This window comes from Lethenteron reissneri, chromosome 33 (assembly GCF_015708825.2).
Source record: "Lethenteron reissneri isolate LAM-NWPU_2019-01 chromosome 33, ASM1570882v1, whole genome shotgun sequence".
NCBI classification, from domain to species: Eukaryota; Metazoa; Chordata; class Hyperoartia; order Petromyzontiformes; family Petromyzontidae; genus Lethenteron; species Lethenteron reissneri.
Genome location: NC_083811.1, coordinates 15,797,484 through 15,816,700, shown reverse-complemented (window position 1 = coordinate 15,816,700; position 19,217 = coordinate 15,797,484). Strand labels below are relative to the sequence as shown.

General features: G+C 49.3%; 1 protein-coding gene across 2 annotated transcripts in view; it reads right to left on the bottom strand.

Moving 5' to 3' along the window:
• LOC133350388 (anoctamin-1-like) overlaps positions 1-17,121 on the bottom strand; it is a 103,434-nt gene extending 86,313 nt beyond the window's left edge. The window contains exon 1 of one of the 2 annotated variants that reach the window (XM_061564722.1): positions 17,038-17,121. Coding sequence is in view for 1 of the 2 variants with exons in the window: in XM_061564721.1 (XP_061420705.1) it covers positions 696-703 (8 nt within the window). In the remaining variant the exon portion in view is untranslated. Of the gene's footprint in view, positions 1-695; positions 802-17,037 lie in introns of those variants that run through there. The other variant, XM_061564721.1, reaches the window with a different exon arrangement.
• Positions 17,122-19,217: the final 2,096 nt, after the last annotated feature.

Genomic DNA, 19,217 nt, shown 5'->3' with positions numbered 1-19,217 from the left:
CCACGGAAACGCCTCTGTGATGCCGCCGCCACGAAGCCGTTCAGCAGGTGTGATGCCGCCGCCACGAAGCCGTTCAGCAGGCGCCCTAGCTACGACCTCGCCACCACCAAGCGACGGAGCCAACCCCGCGTCCCCCTCACCTCACCTCACATGAACACACCCGCACGCATTTCCCCCCCCCCCCCCCATAGAGCTCCGAGGGGAAGTCACCTGACCGACCGGTTTTAATCCGAGAAACCCTTATCGGGATAAACTTTCACGGTTTCCGGCAACCAGGGAATTGGACGACCTCCCCCGATGCTACTTCGCGGCGCTGCGACCGGCATTAAGATTGCACGGTCGCAGCGAGGGGCCATTCGGCCACCGCAGGTGAAACGCACCACACACACCCCACACACACGCAAGTATCGACGGGGCAAGAAGAGGGGCATAAGCATTGTGATGGAGGAGCATAATTAGAATAAGCGCCGCGCATAAGCATTGTGATGGAGGAGCATAATTAGAATAAACGCCGCAACACGCAACGCATCTGATTAGCATAGCAAAGGCGCCCGGAACCGCCACACGCGCCCTAACGGGCGCGCGCCTATTGTTAAAGAAAAACTGGGAGGGGGCCACCAAGACCACAGGCGGAGCAGATCTCTTTGATGTAGGGACGATAAAAAGGGGGCGAAAAGGGGAGATCTCTCTCTTACTCCAGCATCAGGTGACAAGACGCTCTCCAGCTCAGCGACCCGGACGTCCGTGCGACGCATCGAGGTATGCTGCTAGCACGGGATCAACGGACCGCCGTGGGCACCTAACAGTGAGTAAGAAGGCGAATTAGGATCATAGCCGATAAATAGGGAATAGGTCCAGGGGTAGTAGAATAGGCCAGCCTCGTCGATTCATACTGACTCAACAACCAGTTCCAGGTAGCAAACAATAAATCATTAATAGCGGATTGTGGCCTCGTGTGATCTCGTTGAGCAGTGTGAACGCGTGTAGTGCTGCGTATACAGCGGCTCGCCTCGTGGGAGCGCTGCGCAGAGCAGCGCGAGAGTGGGTGTCGCGTGTGGAGCTGCGTGTGTGCGCGTGAGTTCACTCCGTGTATGATACAGGTGCGCGATCTTAACGTGAGTAGTTGTGGTGCTGTGTACACAGCGGCTCGCCACGTGGGAGCGCTGCGTAGAGCGGCGCACGAGTGGGTGTCGCGTGTGTGCAAGTGTGTGCGCTCGTAGCGTGGGGGAAGGGGTCGGTGCGTCCACAGGTACTCGCTCCGTCTATCGCCGCAGGGACTCGCGCGGTGTGAGGGCAGCATCATTCGCCCTCCGACCCCTGACCCCCGTTTAGAGCGCGTGATTGGTGGAGAGACAGCGCAGTGTTTACAGGTGAACGAGAGCGGGCGGCGAGCTATGCCTCTCACACGAGCTCGCGGAGGGACGGACCAGGGAGGGGAGCCGTCGGGCGATGAGCCCAGCGACGGTAGCAGCTGCTCGCAGAGTAGCGAGGGGTCGGCGAACGGCGGAGCTCCTGCCATAGGCACGGAGCAGGGAGGGACTTCGGGGACCCGCGGCCCCAACAATTTGGTGTCAGAAGTCGTACGAACCCTCATATCTTCACGGGAAAGTGGCACGCTACTCCACGGCCAGGGGACCCCTACATGGAAAGCGTTTTCCCGCAATATCATAGGGGCTAAAGAGCTTAATGGCTGGTCGGACGCGCAGGCGTTACGACAACTTATGTTGAACCTAGATGGGCAGGCAGCCGACTTTGTAGAGGCACTACCCGAAAGCGCGCAAACCCAACTAGAAGAACTAATGCGTAGATTAGACCTGCGTTTCGGCACACGCAACGCGATACGGGCAAAGACAGCCTTAGAGGCGCACCGACGCCAACCCGGCGAGGACTTCCAAGACTACGCCGAGGACGTGTGATCACTAACCCGGATCGCCCGTCCAGAGTTCGCAAAGGAGGTCATTGACGCGCTAGCTGCAGACAAGCTACTCAGGTACCTTGCTCGCACCGTGTGGTGGCAGCCCAAAAGGGGTAGCGCAGGCCTCCCCTTCGATACCCTAGTCGAGCAAGCACTTGAGTGTGAGGAGCTCTCCAGCGAATGCGCGCAGCTCCGAGGGTCGGGACAGGAGTGCACCGTGGCGAGCCTGATCCCTGCCGAGGAGGAGGATGAGGAGGAGCCCGCCAGCCCAATAAGGAGATGGGCAAGAGAGCCCCAGAGACCCCGCGAGACAACCCCGGGGTGGGTAGCCGGGTTACAGGCCGGCATGGGAGATATTGACGGTAAGTTAACCGAAGTACGCGAGGAAACGAATAAAAATATGACCAAACTGCAATCCTCCGTTGAGACCATCCGATCCGAAATGGGGGACCTATGCGCCATGGTAGGAGGGTTATCTGGAAGGGTAGCCCGACTAGAGGTGGAGGGTGGACAGCGGCGTAATGGGGGAGGAGGGAGTGGGCAGGGGACCCGCTACGGAGCCGCCCCCCCTCCCCGGACATGTTATATGTGCGATCGCCGAGGGCATCTAGTGAGAGACTGTCCTGAAATCACCCGAGCTAGGCAGACGCGGGGGTTAAACTCCAACGCCCCCTAGAGCGTGGACCAACTAGGGGTGGGTGCAATCGACGTGGTCCCGATACAAATAGACGATAATCAGAATAATGGCGAGCGAGTGATCTCCACACAGGTTCCAGCAACAACGCCCACGGAAACGGTGACTCCTGGCGACTGGCTACGGGGAGCTGGTGGCGGGGATCACGGGGGCCACGTCGCTGGTGGAAGGGGAGGTAAACGGAATGCGTACCCGAATCCTGCTGGACATGGGGGCGGCGGCCTCGCTCGCTCGCGCAGCGCACTGCACCGCGATCGGGGTCGACGTACGTCACCTGCAGGCCCCGGACCGCGTGCTGCACACGGCGAGCGGAGCAGGAATGGGGCTGCTGGGGAGAGCCACCCTAGAGGTCCGCATAGGCAGCCAGGTGTGCACCCAGGAGTTATACGTGTCGAGTGCGTTGTGTCACGAGTGTATTGCAGGTACCGACCTCCTAGAACAGCTGGGACTCAACGTGCAACCCCACCAGCGATGCGCCACCATGGAAAGCAACGGCGAGCGGATTCCGTTCCTGGGATGAGAGCCGACGCGCCCCCGCTTCGCACCTGTGGCCGCTATCCTGGCGACGGCAGTCACCATCGGGCCGCTCACCGAGATGCTGGTGCCGGGGGCAACATCCCCCACCGACCCCGCGCTCCGACCATCAGGGGAGGTAATGCTAACTTCTCACCCGGAGTTGGCCAAACGGTATGGGGTCGTGGGGTCCGCCACGTTGGTAAACGCAGATGGGGACCGATTGTTTATGCGGATGTTTAACCCTCACAGCACCCCAGCGATACTACGACGGCGCACCCCGATAGCCACCGTACACCCCCTGCATGCACGCCACTCTAACGACTCGGTGTTCGCACTCTGGGCTGAGGACCCCAGTCATCCTGAGGGTGACCAGGACCTGGCCTGGCGAGTCGGCCCGACTCCACGAGCCGAGGTCGTTCCCCTGCTCGACGCGTTACATGTACCATGGGCGGATTTACCTAGGCCGATCGGCTGCGCGAGTTACTGCGGGAGTATGCCGACGTATTCAGTGAACACGACTCGGACGTGGGTCGGACCGACCTTGTTAAGCACCAAATTGACACCGGTGCAGCCCGACCCATCAAACTCCCTGCATACCGAGTGGGCGCACCCGAATGCACCCAGATCAAAGAGGCAGTTGGGGACATGCTTCGCGATAACATAATTCAGCCCTCGGCGAGCCCCTGATCAGCCCCAGTGGTACTAGTAACGAAAAAGGATGGGTCAACCCGGTTCTGCGTCGATTACCGAAAACTGAACGCAGTCACGCTCGGCGACGCCTTCCCCATACCCTGCATCGATGACACCTTCGACAGCCTCACCGGAGCGCGATATTTTTCCACCCTCGATCTCGCGTCCGGGTACTGGCAGGTGGAGATGGCGGAGGAGGATTGGCCGAAAACCGCATTCACCACCCCGATGGGACTATTCGAGTTTCGAGTACTCCCGTTCGGACTCACCAATGCGCCCGCGACGTTCCAGCGGCTGATGGAGTTGGTGATGCGGGGCTTGCAATGGGAATAGTGCCTGATTTACTTGGACGATGTGATAGTGTTCAGTAGATCTTTGTCTGAGCATTGGTCCAGGTTATGAGAGGTATTCCAGCGACTGCGAGCGGCTCATCTCAAGCTCAAGCCACGTAAGTGTTACATCGCACAACGAGAGGTGGGGTACCTCGGGCATCGCGTCAGCGAGGCAGGCGTGCACACCGATCCAGAGAAGGTACGCTCCGTAGTGGAGTGGCCATGGCCAAGGAATCTGATGGAGATCAGATCATTTTTGGGGCTCGCCACCTATTATCGTCGATTTGTAAAGGGATTCAGCGAGATTGCATGCCCCCTCACCCAACTCACCTCCCCTAAGCACCCCTATCAGTGGACGGGGGCCTGCCAGACGGCCTTCACCACTCTCAAAGACCACCTCACCCACGCCCCCACCCTCGCTTTCCCCGATTTTACCACCGATTTTATTTTGGACACCGACGCCTGCAGCAGCGGGCTGGGCGCGGTGTTGTTACAGGTACAGGATGGGACGGAACGAGTCATCGCGTACGCCAGCCGGACCTTGAGTGGGGCCGAACTGAACTATTGCGTGACCCGCCAAGAGTTGTACACCGTGATTTTCGCATGTAAGCAGTTCCGGCCGTATTTGTACGGCAGGAAATGTCGCGTACGCACTGACCATTATGCTCTGCAGTTTCTTCTTACATTCAAGGAGCCGCGGGGGCAGATGGCCCGGTGGTTGGTGCAGTTGCAGGAGTACAACCTGGCCGGACGCATGCAAACGCGGACGCCTTGTCGAGGCGGCCCACGGTGTACGCCGAGACAAGGGCGGAGGAGGCCTGCCCGTGTTTCACGGGGGGATGCTGCCGGCAGGCAACGGACCCCCGAGAGGCCACGGCCACTGACCCTCCCCCAGCGAGAGAGAGTGCAGTGTGCGCCACAGAGACCCTCACAGGTGGCACCGAGGATCCCGTCGACTGCCCGGCAAGCACGGGACCCACGGCTCGGGACCCGGTGGATCACCCCACCCCAATCGGACGGATCCAGGAGGACGTCGGCTGCGCCTTCCCGGGCCTGAACGACGAGCAGCTGAGACAGACCCACCAGCGGGATCCGGATCTGGCGGCAGTGGAGGCGGCACTGCGGGAGGAAAAGAGTGCCCTACCAGGACCCTGGAGCGGTTTGTATGGCCGGTTGTGTGTGCAGAACGGGGTGGTACGGGAGTTAACCGAGGCTGGCCAGCCGGGGTGCATCTGTGTCCCTGCCCAGGTGTGACCCCAGCTGCTACGGCTGGTGCATGACCACCCACTCGGGGGCCACGATGGGGAACGACGCACTCGAGAGACCCTGCGTCGCCAGTATCTCTGGCCCAAACTGGCACAAGACGTGGCCGCCTGGGTACAGGGCTGCCGCGCCTGTCAGCAGTGCGGGCCGAAACCGGCACGATATCAAGTACCCCTAAGGCCGTTCCGCGTCAGCCGCACGAACCAGCTGGTCGGGATTGACCTACAGGGGCCATTCCCGCGGTCCCATTGAGGCAACCGATATATCCTAGTCGCAGTAGAGTATTTCACCCGCTACCCCGTGGCAGTGGCCATCCCTGATAAAACGGCCCTGGTGGTGGCCCGGGCATTCGTGGAGCATTACGTACTTAAGCACGGGATCCCAGAACGAATCCTCACCGACCAGGGTAGCGAGTTCAAGGCCGAGCTGTTCCAGGCACTGTGCCGAGAATTCGGAATCCAGAAGGACCGAACCACAGCGAACCACCCCCAAGCGAACGGTATGGTAGAGCGCATGAATCAGACCCTAGCGGGGAAACTCAAACGTATGGCGGCCGCAAATCAACGGGATTGGGACGAACACCTCCCCTACGCTTTTTTCGCCTACGCCACCACCGTACACACGTCGACGGGACAAACCCCGTTTTTAATGATGTTCGGCCGTGTGTCTCGTTTACCCGCAGATCTGCTATTCGGCATTCCTTCCCCCCAGCCGGAGGAGGGAAGCCGCCCCGTGGAACACCTGATGGAAACCCTGCGAGAAGCCCGAGGCCGAGCATACCCGCAAGGGGAAGCCGCGCATCGGCGGCAGGAACAGGGCACCCGACCCCGCATGGAACCCCCCTTATTCCTGACAGGCGCTAAGGTATGGCTACACACCCCTCGCGTCGGGGCCAGGCAGGTGGGGAAACTGACGACCTACTGGCGGGGACCCTGGACCGTGGTGCAGCAGATCTCCCCCTGGACGGTACTAATCTATGGCGGGGAGAGGGGTCGAGAGACGGTGGTCAACGTCCGCCGCTTAAAACCATAGAAAGCGGCCAAGGCGAGAGAGAACCCCGTCACCCAAAGGCCCCGAAATCCCGGGGTACCCGCACCCCTCGTGTTGGGGGGCCTCGCACACTACATGGGCCCCGCTGGGCCCCCGAGACGCCCCGATCCAGTCAGGAGATGGCGCGGACGACGGCCCCTAAACCCTTCCGCTGCTGAGTTTTTTGCCCCAGCCCACAGGTGCCGGAGGATGGGGAGAGCCGCTGGAGTGGAGGAGGAGGCCGCCGTAGGAGCTACAGAGGATGGAGCCACCCGCCCCGAGACCAGCCACAAGGTCCGGACGGATCCCCCGGACCCCGCAACGTTTCCTCGTGTGCGCGGACCAAGCAAGGTGCTCCAGTCAACCCCGGACGGGGACTGGCACTTCGGGGGGCTATGTGATGCTGCCGCCATGAAGCCGTTCAGCAGGTGTGATGCCGCCGCCATGAAGCCGTTCAGCAGGTGCCCTAGTTACGACCTCGCCACCACCAAGCGACGGAGCCAACGCCGCGTCCCCCTCACCTCACCTCACATGAACACACCCGCACGCATTTCCCCCCCCCATAGAGCTCCGAGGGGAAGTCACCTGGCCGACCGGTTTTAATCCGAGAAATCCTTATCGGGTTAAACTTTCACGGTTTCCGGCGATCAGGGAATTGGACGACCTCTCCCGATGCTACTTCGTGGCGCTGCAACCGGCATTAAGATTGCACGGTCGCAGCGAGGGGCCATTCGGCCACCGCGGGTGAAACGCACCACACACACCCCACACACACGCAAGTATCGACGGGGCAAGAAGAGGGGCATAAGCATTGTGATGGAGGAGCATAATTAGAATAAGCGCCGCGCATAAGCATTGTGATGGAGGAGCATAATTAAAATAAACGCCGCAACACGCAGCGCATCTGATTAGCATAGCAAAGGCGCCCGGAACCGCCACACGCGCCCAAACGGGCGCGTGTCTATTGTTAAAGAAAAAATGGGAGGGGGCCACCAAGACCACAGGCGGAGCAGATCCCTTTGATGTAGGCACGATAAAAAGGGGGCGAAAAGGGGAGATCTCTTTCTTACTCCAGCACCAGGCGACAAGACGCTCTCCAGCTCAGCGACCCGGACGTCCGTGCGACGCATCAAGGTGCGCTGCTAGCACGGGATCAACGGACCGCCGTGGGCACCTAACAGTGAGTAAGAAGGCGAATTAGGATCATAGCCGATAAATAGGGAATAGGTCCAGGGGTAGTAGAATAGGCCAGCCTCGTCGATTCATACTGACTCAACAACCAGTTCCAGGTAGCAAACAATAAATCATTAATAGTGGATTGTGGCCTCGTGTGATCTCGTTGAGCAGTGTGAACACGTGTAGTGCTGCGTATACAGCGGCTCGCCTCGTGGGAGCGCTGCGCAGAGCGGCGCGAGAGTGGGTGTCGCGTGTGGAGCTGCGTGTGTGCGCGTTAGTTCACTCCGTGTATGATACAGGTGCACGATCATAACGTGAGTAGTTGTGGTGCTGTGTACACAGCGGCTCGCCACGTGGGAGCGCTGCGTAGAGCGGCGCATGAGTGGGTGTCGCGTGTGTGCAAGTGTGTGCGCTCGTAGCATGGGGGAAGGGGTCGGTGCGTCCACAGGTACTCGCTCTATCTATCGCCGCAGGGACTCGCGCGGTGTGAGGGCAGCGTCATTCGCCCTCCGACCCCTGACCCCCGTTTAGAGCGCGTGATTGGTGGAGAGACAGCGCAACGTTTACAGGTGAACAAGAGCGGGTGGCGAGCTATGCCTCTCACACGAGCTCGCGGAGGGACGGACCAGGGAGGGGAGCCGTCGGGCGAGGAGCCCAGCGACGGTAGCAGCTGCTCGCAGAGTAGCGAGGGGTCGGCAAACGGCGGAGCTCCTGCCATAGGCACGGAGCAGGGAGGGACTTCGGGGACCCGCGGCCCCAACACCTCCTCATGTCTTCCATGACAACTTCTCACCGTGTCTCGTACTGGCTCCCACTCTTTCTCCTTTTCTCAACTTTGATGGTCTCAATGTCCTTTTCAAAGTCATATTCTGACATGGCCACATGTCAAAAACATAAAAAAAACTAAAACTATATATAACAAATAGTTTACCAGGTAAGACCCACCGAGCTAAAAAGCTATTTTTCAGAATTAACCTGGCCACAATTTATAGCTCAACAAAGTGGCTTATCATGTGGAAATGTATAGCAGCCAAATACTCTATGTTTCTAAATTTGGAGGGAAAAACAAGATGACGGAGAAAAATCCATGCGATTGCTGGGAGAGAGACATGCAAACTCTAAACATACAGGCATCAGGGTCAAGATCGAACCGACGACCTGTATACCAGGTGAGGCAGTTAACATCTCGCCACCATGGCACCCCGTCTTCGTGTATTCAACTGCTCCTTCCTGAATAGATATTGTATTTATACATAGTAAACCCCCAGATCAGTTTTGATGTCACTTAGTTTCATCAACAGCCAAGCATTTGGAAACTCTAAAATTATTTTACTCCATAGAAGTTGATGCAGCCATCCATGCTTCACAAACCAAGGCTGAAATATATATTTTAAATATCATAACACATTTATATAGATAACATGGAACAGCTACACTTATATTACCTCAAGAAATTACCAGACATGAAGACAAACATTCGGAAAAATGTATTCATAGCAATATTAGACAATGTTTTCTAATAACTGGATTGCAAAAATAAAGCCATGAATCTCATTTTCTCATGCCAATGATTATGATATAGGGATTAACTACAGGTAATGATATCATCATTTAATAAAGACGGTCACATGTGTGGGTTCAGGTTGAATATGAGCAAACAAAAGTAATGTACAAGTACAAACACATCATTAGACCTCCTTTGTCAGTACCAAAATATAATAATAGGGGTTTTCTCCTTTTTTCTGGCAACAAAACAGATTTTTTTTTTACAAGGATTCATGTCTGCATTAACCACAATACTTGCAGTCAAAATGCAAACAAAAACACACTATGATAATATATGCATTGTCCTTGAAACTGATTGGTCCACACCAAGGGACGGCTTTCTTTTGAGCCTCGGCCCAATTGGTGCTCGACCAGAGGACGCCAAAAGGCTCAAAAGAAAGCCGTCTCTTGGTGTGGACCAATCAGTTTCAAGGACAATGCATATATTATCATAGTGTGTTTTTGTTTGCATTTTGACTGCAAGTATTGTGGTTAATGCAGACATGAATCCTTGTAAAAAGGGTTCAGTTGTGTTGCCAGAAAAAAAGGGGAAAAATCATATTATTAAGTACAAAAACAATTGAATATGTTTGTAATTGAAACACAACTCAGGGGCCTCCTTCGGCTGCAGCGTAGTCGGGTCTCGCCTCGACTCCTGCAACTCAGTCCTTGTTCGATTCTCATCGAGTAAACTCAAACTGTTGTAAATACATCTCACACCCTGGTGTCGTCCTCGGCGTCCGTCATTCCTGGCTAGGTTCCCTCACCTCTCTCTGCTCTCTCCACTGGCTATCCACCATCACCACCAGGGCCAGCTACCAGACTATTTCCCTGTGCCACCGTGCCTCTACTTTCGGTCGTCCACTGTATCTCTCGTCGCTGCTGTCACCCTCCACTATAGCTCACAGCGGAACTCTCTGCAGCAGCATGAATCACGAATCTCTTCCTCTCCTGCCATATAAAACACCATTCCTCTGCAAATTTTTCAGCAGCATTCAATCGATACCACCGACTTTGAAGTGACATTTAAATGCCCCAACTATTTCGCCCCGGCTTCCAAGTGACACTGAACTTTGCTCCGCGCCTCAGAGTCACGGTCATTTATGTCTGTGAAATATTGTGCCGCACTCTAAATTGCGTTAAAATTAAGTGAAAAACACAGCAGAATACGTATATCTAGGACAATTGTTGAAGGTGGATGGAGATCCAACCTTTAACATTTAGGGGTAACGAGAACAAGGAAAGTTAACAATGGGCCAGTGTTAAGTGAATAGCCGATACCATTGCTGTTATGAATTCACAACCATGGAAACCAATTGTGTGTGACAGCAAGGATCTTTTTTCACGTGTGTGTACAAGTCATTCTTGAACATTAAACATGACGCCCGCTTAATTAACTTTCTTCCGGTTACATCCCACCTGCAGTCATAGCTGTAAAGCCTCTTCTGGTCTTCGCATGATCAAATGTGACCTGAGTCATCCGGTGGTCTCTATGCAACGACATCACTAAGCACCAGCTTCATACAATAAGGGACACTGAAAGCTATGTTGTTTATTTTTGCATTGCCATCGGTGTTAAACTATTTGCTAACAGTTTAGGTTATAATTATAATTATTTTCTGGAGTGTCATTTTTTGTATGTTTGGCCAAATCCGCGAGTGTATTTGGATATAAAGGCCATCCAAATATACAAACACAGACATAATTTCAACCGTGATGATGGGTACAAACTTAGTAATCATTGGAAAGATGTTATTAACCATGCAAAAAAGATTTAACTACACATATTTGGAGCATTCCTGGCAGCGATTTCAGCCGCACAAACTCTACGTAAAAATAGGCTCAGTCAACCATTCTACACAACAAAGACTCATTTCCTGGCAGCGATTTAAGCCGCACCACCTCTACATAATAATAGGCTCAGTCAACCATTCTACACAACAAAGACTTATTACCTGGCAGCGATTTCAACCGCATCATCTCTACATAATAAAAGGCTCAGTCCCTTTTACACGCACCTTTACATCATGCGCACCTAGTTTACACAACAAAGGCTCATTCCTAACAGCGTGCTTCAGCCGCACCGAACCTCACAAAAATAATATTCAGGGCCGACCTTGGCTCCTCCCACCCTCAACCAGTATATATAGAAATACTGTTTTCTTGGTATTTCTCTCACTTGATACAGCTATCGTGCTGTGACGGTTCCACCTGAAGACGGAAGCTTGTGTTGCCTCTGAAACGTCGTGATTTTTATTTTTATTTTATTTTTATTTAACTTTTATTATTATTTTTTTACCTACGTGACTTTACCGAAAAAAACCTAAGAATATGAATCTTTGCAGTCACGAAAGCTTCAAATCTAGAAGTAAAGTGGAGTTCATGTAAAAAACAAATCCGCGCTCATCAGGAGATATCGTTCATTATTCAAGGGAAAGCAACTCTCATGCTGTACTGCCTCCTTCAGGCACCGCATTGCTGTGGGTGGATATCTCACATGATGTCGTCTGCATGACCTACACACCACCCTGCCTTAAACACTGCATTACTAATACTCGACATTGCTGCTTTCCATAGCGCCTAATATAATTAAAATACGTCTTTTGAACAGTAGACAGTTTTTTAAAGCATATATGAAGTTCAATGTCCAAAAATCTAACTTTGTTCATCTGCTGTTTTCTTCTTCTTTCGTGTGGCTGATGTACATGCAGCGCAACAGCAACAATTTCACATTTAGGTGGTCGGGTCAGACAACCGCGTCAGGAGCAGCGGGGCATATCATCGCTGTGATGTCTCCTTCATATTTGTGGCATTGCGTTGTTATAAGTTGCATGGTCTGTTCTGGATGACCTCACTCGCACACTGGAGAGTTTTAAATTTTAATTTATAGCTATACCATGGCACAACAGCATCCGCCGTGGTGTAATGGTGAACCCACTGGACTGGCAAACCTCTGGACTGCCAGTTTGATCTATCTTAAATTGCAGCAGTTGAAATATTGGGGCAAGTTTCTTTATTTTATCCCCCACCTCTGTCCACCAAGCAGTATAAATTAGTACCCCACTGTTAGTCAATCTGCAGGTCACGTGTGGTAAAGTGTGGATACTCCCAGCTCTTCCAATACGTCTGGTCAATTTGGAATAGTAGACCAAATACTCTCCAGAGCTCACTCTCGTGCGGGCTTGTCTGCCAGCAATGGTGGGAACAGTAATTTCAGGGCCGCACCCTTACCTGTTCAATACAGCACTATTCTGTATTCCCTGTACAATCTGTGAGACAATGTTAATGATCACTGTAGCACAGGTTTTATCAACATACACTAATATGGAGTCAAATGTATAGATTTAAAACAAAACACAGGTCATAAAAAAGAAAAATTAATTTCACAGTTCCGTTGACCGCTGTACACTGTCGCCATAATTTAAATTATAGAACAAAATATATCGGATTGCAAATACACTAAAAGGCTTCTGTCCGAGTCTCTTGTTTCCGGTTGGAGATCACGTTTCATTGCCCCCCAACATCTAGCCACTAAACGAACCATTATATTCTCAAACCTATATTTTATGCGGCTATGTAAGGATTTACCTAATTACGGTGTTGGAAACGACCAACATTTGTTACTCCTGAACTGTGCTTAAAAGTGATAACATTTGTGAGTGTAACATTTTATCTTAAAAAAACTATTTCAGACAAGTGCTCATGTAAAACACGGTGCAGCACCATGCCATTAGCTTTCATTTCTGCAGTTTTTCAGGAGGATAAAGGTTGTATACGACATTTGCCTTTCCGATGAGGAGTGGTTGATGTATGTTGCTTCAATATGAAAACTTGTTGTTGAAGGCAAGGTCTTCGGTGACAAAGTCACTGGTACGAGGACACCTCACCTCATTACTGCTTCCTTTCATGATATTTTTTGCAAAGTTAAACCAAGTCTAAAATAAAGTCTCTCGTGAGCTTTACCCCTGGTTGTCTACCTGCGGGTGTCCACTATACTGTCTTTTTTCAATCTTGCATGCATGCCATCCACCACAGCCTCCTGTTGTTAATCACTTCCACAACATTTTTTACACGTTCAATTCCTTAAATATCCTTTAATTATGCACATGCCCCTTTTTTCCAAAAACCTAGATTTTTTAAATTGCTTATTCAAATCAAATGATGCAACTCATGTGCATTTCAAAAAGCCTGTCTGTGCCCCCAGTGGTTGATTCACAGCCCATTATGGCCTAATTCCATAATTTATAGTTCATGAATGAACGCCATCTGAGGGGTGGGATTATGGTAACATATCTGGTGAGTTCCATCGGTCCTTTATGCCATGAACTCCCTGCTACTGTGTGGTGGGACAATGCCACAAAATACTGCCATTCTCATCTTGGCAAGAGTTGGGTGGCTCAGGAGTTAACAAGCTATCCCTGCCAGAGGCAGGCTCCACCCAGTCCTTGGCGTTATTACCCCATACAAGCAATGTACATGCACACATGATCCATGATCAGTTTTGCGTGAGGCCACATGGTCGTTTTATTTCAAAAATTTCCAACACCTGACAAGATTGTTGCGTTTACAAATGTGTTATTTATACCGACTTGTTCTGATGGGAATAACAACTGAACGGGATTTTTTTTCTCCAATATTATAAAATGACGGTCATCAGCAGCATCACCATTAATGCTCAAGGCTTATAGCTCTTGATTATCTGTGGGCGGATGATTCGATTTGCAGAGTAACTGTGCTCATTCACACTTTGTACCGTGCATGCTAGGTTAATTATCAGACCGATTGCCATCACAACGTTCAGGGGAGGTTCATTTGTCCTTGTAATGTATTTTAATTTGAATGCCGAACGCGAATGAAAATACCACAACTGTGAAGATATATATTCTTGGTTCTTTCGGTAAAGTCACGTAGAAGGGAAATAATAAAATAATACAAATATAAAACGATACAATTATCGCGACGTTTCGACTGCAACACAAGCTATCATCATCAGGTGTGAAATCCACAGCAAGACATTTTAAAAAAAGTGGCGGTTTTTTCTTAACTTCAGCACCACAGACAGCGATTTGGCAGTTGGTCAGATTGACGAGTCCATCTATGTTCGGAAAAGAGGAGTGGGGAGAAGAAAATGGAATGCGGTCTGAAAGTCACCGTAAGCGTGAACACAATCAATTAAAACCCGAAATGGGTTATCAAATCCTTCCAATGATTGCTAAGCCAGAATCCATCTTCTTGGTTGAAATGTCTCTGTGTTTGTATATGTGGATAGCCTCATGTGTGAAGATAATTCAAAACAAATAAAAATTTTTAAACATCTATATTCTTTGGTTCTTTCGGTAAAGTCACGTAAAAAAAACAAAGTGAATAAAAAGAATAAAAATAAAATAAAAATATAAAGAATAAAAATGTAAAAAGAATATAAATAATCTTATTTTTATTATTTTTATTCACTTTTATTATTATTAAATCTACGTGACTTTACCGAAAGAACCAAAGAATATGAATTCCTGCAGTCACGAAAGTTCTAAGGATATTTTTTAAAACATCTTTCATGAATTCGTGTCAGAAAAAAAAATAATGTAATAGTTTGCAATTGCAAATCAATCCATTTAATTAAAAATTAACAAACTGTAATATACTGTAATAAATTAAATCAAGAGTAAACTGTAATACATTTAGAATGGCTGGTTTTTGTTTGTTGCGGTTGCACCCGATTCAAGAGCCGAATGGATCACAGGGCTATACCAAATAAATGAAACTTAAAAACGTTTCTAGAGCACAAAACTGCAGCACATACATATTTTTTTTTAAAATCAGGAGTTAAAATTAAACTAAATAGATATGATATCGAAATGCAGTTCGGGTTTCTTTATGGACCCATGTTCAATGGGTACATGTGGCTACACGAGCTTCACGCGTCCGTGAGGGGCGGGGATGGTTGTGAGATGGGGGCAACCGTGGGGTGCGAGGTGGAGGGGCGGGGGTGGTGGACGGGTGATGGTGAGGGGTGGGGGGGACGGTGGGGTGCGAGGTGGAAGGGCGGCGGTGGTGGAGGGGAGGGGGGAGTGCGAGGTGGAGGGGAGTGCGAGGTGGAGGGGAGGGGCAGGATGGGATGCAAGCCGAAGTTCCGTGTGTTGCTTTACCGTATCCGTGCTTGCTTTAATCCTGACTTATCTCCCCCCATGAGGCAGGATCATTGAGAGTTGATTGAACAGCAGCACACTTAAAAATTGAGAGTTGACCACAGTATTCCAATATTGAGCCACCATGGGCATAGCCACCATTAGCTTGCTCAATGGGACAATTGGGCCAAGCGCATCAGAATCTGAATCTTTAGAGACTGGAAGAATCCCCCTTGGGGGGGAAGGGGGGGCAGCTTCTCCATTATGACCACTGTTGACTTCCCACACACAGTGATGGCCATTCGGCATGTTAAGCATTCACTCGGCTCGCGATTTGATTCAATTTCAACGCCCGTTCTCATTATCCACTCGTGCTGCGACTGCAATCGCCGGGGGCTGCAGGGACGCGCGCGTTATCCCGATCACAGACAATGGATTGCATCGTTACCACAGTTGTAGACAAGCGCTCGTGCGCATTGCGGACTCCCGTATGCCACCTCATAACCATTCAAATATCTCAAGGCCTTAACACTCACAGTACACGTATATGTACAGCCCATTTTCTCAAACCGCTGTTGGATGAGGTCATCCCTAACCACTCTGCTGCGTGGGTCTTGGGGGGCGATTTGACCATACTTCCCCGCCACGGTCAGCTGCAGACAAATGTCGCCCCGCAGCAGCCTACAGCACCTGTTATACAACTCCACGCTGGGTCGCCGAGCACTATCCAGGCTCAGCTGGCGAGATCCGAGCATTCCTGGCGAGTCATATAGCGCACGCAGCTGCGGCTCTAAACTGCTCAAGTTATCTCTAGAGCAGTGGCACTTCTTCTTAACCTGGGGTGCACGCTGCACCCACTGGGGGTGAGGGATGCCCTTTCTGGGGGTGAGAAACATGGCCAGATTTTTGTTTAGAAGGTAAATAATCGAAACACAAATTAAGCACGGACACGTAAGTACAACGACTTAATTTAATAAAACCTCTATGTATTTATTAACATTGTACATTCTTTAACGATTGAGAATCAAAGGGGTGCAAGGCTGCAGTAAAGGTTTAGAACCAATGTTCTAGACGAACAGCTCAGATGTTATGAGACGACAACTCTGAATTAACACAAACTTCATGTTGACAAGCCTTTTGTATGAATTCTGCGAAGTTTAAAATGCGACACCAATTTTCCCTTTCGCATTTCACCGACGATGCAAACCTCTAAACACGTACACTGAGCACCGTGTCCTATGATATACGATTCCGCAAGCGACACATCTACCACTAGAGCACGCCTATGCGAGCATAGCACAAAGGATTTGGCTTCGAATCACCTCAATTGTAAATGCTTCACTCACTGACTTCAGTGGAACTTAACAATCAAAGTTCCCTGCATCGCATCTAACGGTGTACGTACCGTGTACTAGTTACATCTAGAGAGTACAGTCGATTAGCTTGTGACTGTGTTTACATCACACTACATCGCAGAATAGCAATGTAATATGAAAGTTCACTATAGTATACACAGAATATAAACAAATAGTTCTTAAGTTTATTTCAAAATTACTCATCGTAAACATTCATTTTATACACACATTATAATGTTATTGGCCCGTGGTTATAATGTATATCGCATCAGTAATCTGCCTTAAACATCAAATTGCAGCATTCTTCACAACCATTTTGTAAATGAGTAGGTCAACACTAAACCATTTACACATACACACACAGGTAGGACGTTTTTGATTAATTGTACTGACGGATTACCTTATTGCAGGGTTCAAAGTGCTGATGTGGAGACGCGTGCGTCAAAGCGGCAGGTGCATGACAGAGAGGAGTGCTGCACGGTGCCCTGCAGATGCTCAATGATTGCCTGACACACGATCCTGCTCTGCTGTTACCTGGTCACGATGAAAAATCAGCCCCGTCACACACACACACACACACCTTTTGTGCGCTGTTTTGGTATGACCGTGTGGATATGAGTGTTTATCTTGGTCTCTACCAAGCACACTTTCAGATTGAAAATTATTCCATTTAGAAAGCAAGGTCCTATTGGAGATTAGCAAACGGGTCTATATATATATTTTATTTTCCATAATATAGTTTTTTGGGGTTAGATCACGTAAATATAAACGTGTCGCTAAAGCCTGCCACAACCCCAAACAGCCAATTAGTAATGTTTGTCACGTAAACGGCACATCGGTGTGTTGGAGAGCAAATCCACAGCATTTACATTTACAATATTTTATTCTGGTAACTGAGATGAGCGGCATATCGAATTACTGTATATTTTATTTTAAGCCTATTGTATTGGCCAAGTTCACTTGTTCACAACTATATATTGATGCAAAGAATATTCACTTTTCCTTTGCCACGCACTTTTTGGAATTCCCTCACATTGTCTCTTTTGTAAATGTCTTTGCAAACCTTGCTGCGTTATAAAAAAAAAGTGTTCACTCAAACATTACAAGTTTAGAAGTGGTGTTTGTCACTGTCTGCTTGGCATGTTGGTCCTGCGCTCGTCCACATTGAATTTTAAACAACACGCATGTCAATGTCTCCTGTTTCCCGATCAATGTTTTCACATTAACTTGATATAATCATGAGCCATTTGCAGTACATTTACTTTTATTTCACTCTATATTTTACTGGCAAAATCTTTAATAAAATCCCGGCGTTCCATCTGTCCATCTGCCAGTCAACGAAATTATAAGAGCCTCTTAGAAGGCCTGAGTCAGTTATAAAAAGTGGACTCCCCCCCCCCCCCCCCCAGATGTGGGGGTAAAAAGTTGATTCAACAGGGTTACAAAATTGTCGACCCCCCAAAAAAATATTTAACTCCCCCCATATATGCCTGCACATCCTACAAACAATAGAGTCAGTAGTATCTGCACACATGGGGGGGGGGGGGGGGAGCGAGAAGAGGACATCAGTGGGGGCGACGGGCGATGCGCGAAGCACTGAGAAGCCCCCCACATGAGTTTTATTAAATTGTGAAGTTGTATGATTTTATTGTGATTATATTGTAAAGAAGAACATGAATTAAACTACACCTAATGTTCATTATTTTATGTCCTGAATGATTGTATATAGTCACTGGTCTATAAAATATGTGATTCAATCCAAATAAATAATGACAGATCATTCAGATATTCTAAATATATACATGAAAATGTTTGGCACTTGTGAATTTGTGATTGTGTGTTCCCACTTCAATTGATTATCCAAAGGCTGGTTAGATCTTCCCAAATACTCTATCGCTATAAAGTGTATATTTTATTTATACCGATTTCCTATGACTCATTGTTTTTGCAGTTTTAACCTTTCTACAAAATTGACTATCACCTATACACTTGTTTTCCGAAATATGTTTTGTATTGCGTATACTGCGAAGCTCACTTTAGAGTTTACACCATTCCTGAAGTTATGGTCCTGACAAGTGGCGGCTGGTGATATTTATTTTTGGGGGGGCGCATTTTTTAAATTTTATTGAGGGGGGCAAATAAATATAAAGCAGTACCAAAAGCCATTTTGACTACTTGAATATAAATTTTGATGATCTTTATTTACATTTCAGACCAAAAGAAGTACCAAAAAGCATGTTTCCTACTTGAACATAAATGTTTCTCTTTTATATACATTTCAGACCAAAGTACCAAAAAGCATGTTTCCTACTTGAACATAAATGTTTCTCTTTTATATACATTTCAGACCAAAGTACCAAAAAGCATGTTTCCTACTTGAACATAAAAACGTTAGTTTCATGCTATTATCAATATGGCTGCGGCTACTTTCATGACGTTTGCATTTGTCAGAGAGATCTTTGAGGTCTCTTACCCCCGTCGTTGTCCACAAAACTTCAGTGCCGACACTTTGAAATAAAAGACAGGGAAAACAAAAAAGAGAATTGCTAACATCACATCCAGCCAGCCACCTCCGTTTCT